Below are 4,579 nucleotides of genomic sequence, written 5' to 3'. Positions count from 1 at the left end.
TTTTTTTTTTTTTTTTTTTTCAACTTGAGTATGGGTGCTTTATGTTGAAATCTTGGTTACGGAAATTTATGTTCATGGTGGTAGGATTTTGAGACTAGTTTTACCGATACTTCTTGATTTTGTTGAAGTTATTTTCAGTTCTTGTTCTTGATTGTAGCTTCGATGCATGGTCAGTCTGGTGCTTTTTTGCTGTTCTTGAGGTTCAGCCTGTTTGGATCTTTGATTTTCTTGTTCTGGACACGAAATGCTTGGCGACTTGGTTGTTGAGTTAGATTTTGGGATACTCCTTAAATTGCTACCCCAATATATAATGTGGAACTCGTAAATTCCTTCTCAAGGTTATACAAATCTTTAAAGATTCTTGCTTTCTGAAGCGCTCGTGAAATCAAGTGGGTAATGTCGGTGGTTGTTTTATTAAACACCGCACTTCAAATACTCATATAATCAAGTGGGTGTGCAATTATATAGTTGATTCCATTCTCTGCTGAGCTTGAGTTATATGTTACCTAGATGCTGACGTTTGTTGATGAAACGTAAATTGTCGGCTCCCCTTTTCTTCCGTTTCCAAATCTAAGTTAAAGAAATGGTAACTTACAAAAGATCCCTGCCAGTTAGGTTTTGAGCTTGCTTACTGTGGTTGGAAGGTATACTTTTATACAGAAAGCGAAGATTGTTTTATAGCTATAATCATTTGAATTCTCCTCTTGTGCGTACGGGCATCTCAAATGTATATCTTTTTGTGGGTGTCTTTTTCTAAATAACAATGTTCCTCTGTTAGTAATGTCAAAAAACGTATTCCCTGTGATTTTTCATCAAAATAATAAGGAATTTTCTACATTGTGTAGAGCATATCCGAGAAACAAATTACAGATTTTGGTCTTTGTTGATTGACTTCTAGATTATGAAAATGGCATGTTGTATTTGCATGTTTCATTATGTTAATTTTGAAAATGGGTGAGTCTACATGAAACTTGAAGGCTTTGACAATAGGGAAATCTTATCACTTTTGTTTAGCATAGATTATGCTTTATACTGCTCTACACTAAGAATGTTTTCACTTTCTCAGCGATCATTCTTACAGCACTGGTAAGATTGCAAGTTTCAGAAAGGACTGTCAGGAACTCGGTGGAGATGTAATATGGTCTAACATGTCAGGAAACGAAGTCCTTGAAGAGTAGAAATATTTATACGAATGGCACAAATCTTAGAGCAGAGAAGTTTGACGCGTGAACAATCTATAATTGCCGTTAACAAAAAGATTTCATCATGCTTGAAGGAAAAAGATTCACATTTTCAAGACACACCGGAGGTCAAGCATAAATTTAGTCGGCCATTTCTTGATCCAAATAGTAAATTTGCTCAAACCAAAAGCACTGAGCATGCGATCCAATTTAAATCTTTGGAGAATAACCGAAAATCAATGCTTGGAAATAAGGTGTATAATGATGATGAGCTTGTCAAGCACATGTCGAACGTGCCTTGCTTTCTGCAGCAAGTGGGGAAAGAGAAAAATATTCAAGAGAAGGCACTAAATTTTGGTGTTCTTGACTGGAAAAGGTTGGAGAAATGGAAGTACAACGAACGCATGCCTGTAAGAGTTTACAAGAAAAATTCATCATCTAGCACAGGTTCTATTTGTATGGCAATTGGACCACCTAAAATGAGTCCCAATCTTAGAAAGCAACCCTCATCACTGGGTTTGAATACCAGTTCGTGCTTTGGTTCACCGCAGAGAAAGCCACTCCCATCACAAAGATCACATCTCAATTCATTAAACATGGAAAGAAAAGACACATATTGTAAGGAACAGAATTCTTTTGAAGGCATCAGACAGCTGGGAAACCTGGAAACGCCTAGCCAAGAATTTCAAGGTGTCCAACAGAGCACTGTTGATAGGCCCCGAAAATTTCATCAGAAAGTAGAGAGTTGTGACAGTTGTTGTTCGGAACCTAATTTGAACCGAGTCAAGATGAAGGATATGAAGAAAGAAAACGTCCCCGAAAGGAAACCTGGGTCCTCAGAGCAGGGAAAACATGATATGTCACTCGCTTCAAATGATACAATCAATGCTCAGTGTAAAACGAGTGAAAAGAATTTGGATGATGGAGTGAACTATAATCATATTGGTTTTCCGGAGGAGCTGCAAAATTTTCTCTTAGTATCCAAACATTTTCCGAAGAGGAGTTGCTCAGAAAGTTCTCAGTTTTCAGAACCAAGGATGTCTCTTGATGGACAATTGGCTGAAGCAATAGGAAACAGATTTTCTAATTGCTTCTCTCCTCGGGAATCTGGAGAATTTTCTGAACACGTAATCCCAATTCCATCTGAAGCTAAAGGCTTGATAATCACACATGAAAAAACTGCGAAACAATCACTTTTAGTTGAGGCTCCGAAAAGACCAGATGCTAAGCAGCCTACTGTTAAAGGAAGACATCCGTCCCCTACTCGGTTCAGCTTTGGACTTGGAAAAATCAGGAGTTCTAGTTTTAAGGAGAGCTTTGCAGTTCCACAACTATGTTCTACACATACTGCCGTCAGATCTGGTCCAGTGATGGAAGTTACCACTGGCGCAGATAGCATTGATAAAGAAAAGGCGAATTCAAGTGGTAAGGGTAGGTCAAGCCCTTTGAGGAGGTTGCTAGATCCATTGCTAAAGAAAAAAGAATCTCAACCTACCAGTATTGTTCAGCCACTGAATGGAACTACTTCGAAGAGTCTTCTGCAGCTCTCGTTGAAGAATGGGCTCCCTTTCTTTAAACTTGTAGTCGAGAATAGCAGCAAATGCATGCTTGCTGCCGTTGTGAAGAAGTTGCCAGCGTTTGGAAAAAGTGATCACAGCATGGCATATACATTCTATTCTATTCATGAGGTAAGAAAAAAGAACATGACTTGGATTCAAGGATCGAAGAGTAAAAGTTGCGAACTAGGCTGTAATATTCTTGGCCAGATGAATGTTTCAAGCATTCATCTTCCTAAATCATGTGCTGAGAATTCAGATGGATGTGCTGTGAGAGAATGTGTGCTATATGGTGTTGACAAAGAGCAGGTTGATAATAAAGAACCTGAATTTTTACCCGGAAAGGAGATGGCAGCGGTTGTTTTGCAAAACTCACGTCAAAAGCTTAATGACAAAGAGTTAAATGACAACAAAAAATCGTACCAAGATGAGAACACTAACAGTGCAGTAGTCATCCTTCCTGATGGTGTCCATGGAATGCCGAATAAAGGTGCACCATCTTCTTTAATTAGTCGGTGGAGATCTGGTGGATCTTGTGATTGTGGAGGGTGGGATGTTGGTTGCAAGCTAAGAGTCCTAACCAACCATAACAAAAAAGGCTGCAAGATTCTTGAATCATCAATGTCTTGTTCCACCGTGGATCATGTTAGCCTTTTTGTTCAGGTGCCGTTTTGATTCTTCAGGTTACTAATTTCCCTATATTTCAAATACTAATTGATGATTATCGGTATTATGCTATTTCAGGGAAGAGAGCAAAACAGCAAACCTGCTTTCAACTTGGAAGCATTCAGCAATGGATTTTACTCACTTGAGTTGGATTGCTCAATTTCTTTGTTAGAGGCATTCGCCACATGTGTAGCATTTTTAACATGTCAAAAATTTTCTGAAATTTTGGACCCAAATAACCCAGGACACATTCTAGAAGCCATTATTGGAACCTGTAAACCAAAGACCACAACCACAACCACATTATCATGACAAGTCCATGCGAAATACGCCACATGCCGTCTCCCTCTCCCTTCACCAGTTGGAAGAATATAAAGAAGGGAACAAGGGATCACATAGTTTAGATATATATTCAAGTGATCAAAGCCACTATTATATTTTTTTGGAACTAGACCTTTTTCTCAGAGTTAATATCAAGGAAAACCGTTAGGACTTGCTTATGTCATTATCCTTAGTATCCTTGTACAGATAACTGGTCATGCAAAAATCACTTATAGCCTCCCCCCTGAATCTTGAATCAAGGTCTTGATTCGATTCATTCATTGTGGCAAGTAAATGACATTTTCTTATGTTTGCGCATCTTTGGCATAATTGTTATATCTTCTCGATTTCTTGATCAGCTGTACACGCTTAATGGCAGACACCGTGTTTTCAATGATACAGGGTTCAAAGCTCGCCTCTCTGCCTCGTCTAATAATTGTTTAGGATTTCTTTTATTACGTGACAATCACATCTCTTAATCTCCATCCTGTGTTCTTATGTGGTTTAAGTCGTGCTTTCAATTCCAAGCTTGTAAAATGCTAATGAATCATGAGACGCCTTTGTATTCATTTATTTTTCCCGTCTCATACATGTAGTATCCTCTTTCATTGCAATTATAGATTGCAATTACAGAGTCACATGCACTATGTCCTACCTTCACCTTGCCAGATGATAGACAATGTGGAACATATCTTTCATGGAATGTGAATCGCAAATTCAGGAAGAGATTAATTTTTCTATGAAATGCATTTTGTATCATTGGTGTTCAGTCTTAACTGTGGCTATATCCATTGAATTTTAGATTTTTCCTGGAGTAGGCTCCCGTGTCATCCTAGTTCTGTATTGCAGAGGAAA

The 4,579-nt window shown here is 38.4% G+C and overlaps 1 protein-coding gene across 2 annotated transcripts; it reads left to right on the top strand.

Moving 5' to 3' along the window:
• Positions 1-15: 15 nt before the first annotated feature.
• LOC140971713 (uncharacterized) lies at positions 16-4,115 on the top strand. Of its 2 annotated transcripts, none has more exons than XM_073434133.1 (3): positions 16-644; positions 1,067-3,400; positions 3,482-4,115. In XM_073434133.1, exons 2-3 carry the CDS (start codon positions 1,193-1,195, stop codon positions 3,713-3,715), a joined length of 2,442 nt encoding a protein of 813 aa, XP_073290234.1. In that variant the 5' UTR covers positions 16-644; positions 1,067-1,192; the 3' UTR covers positions 3,716-4,115. The 2 variants fall into 2 exon arrangements, with proteins under 2 accessions (XP_073290234.1, XP_073290235.1); XM_073434134.1 differs by having other exon boundaries at positions 38-80.
• Positions 4,116-4,579: the final 464 nt, after the last annotated feature.

The sequence above is a fragment of the Primulina huaijiensis genome, chromosome 2 (genome assembly GCF_012295235.1).
Source record: "Primulina huaijiensis isolate GDHJ02 chromosome 2, ASM1229523v2, whole genome shotgun sequence".
NCBI lineage: Eukaryota > Viridiplantae > Streptophyta > Magnoliopsida > Lamiales > Gesneriaceae > Primulina > Primulina huaijiensis.
The sequence above is the reverse complement of the archived record's forward strand: the minus strand, read 5'-3'. Positions and strand labels throughout refer to the sequence as shown.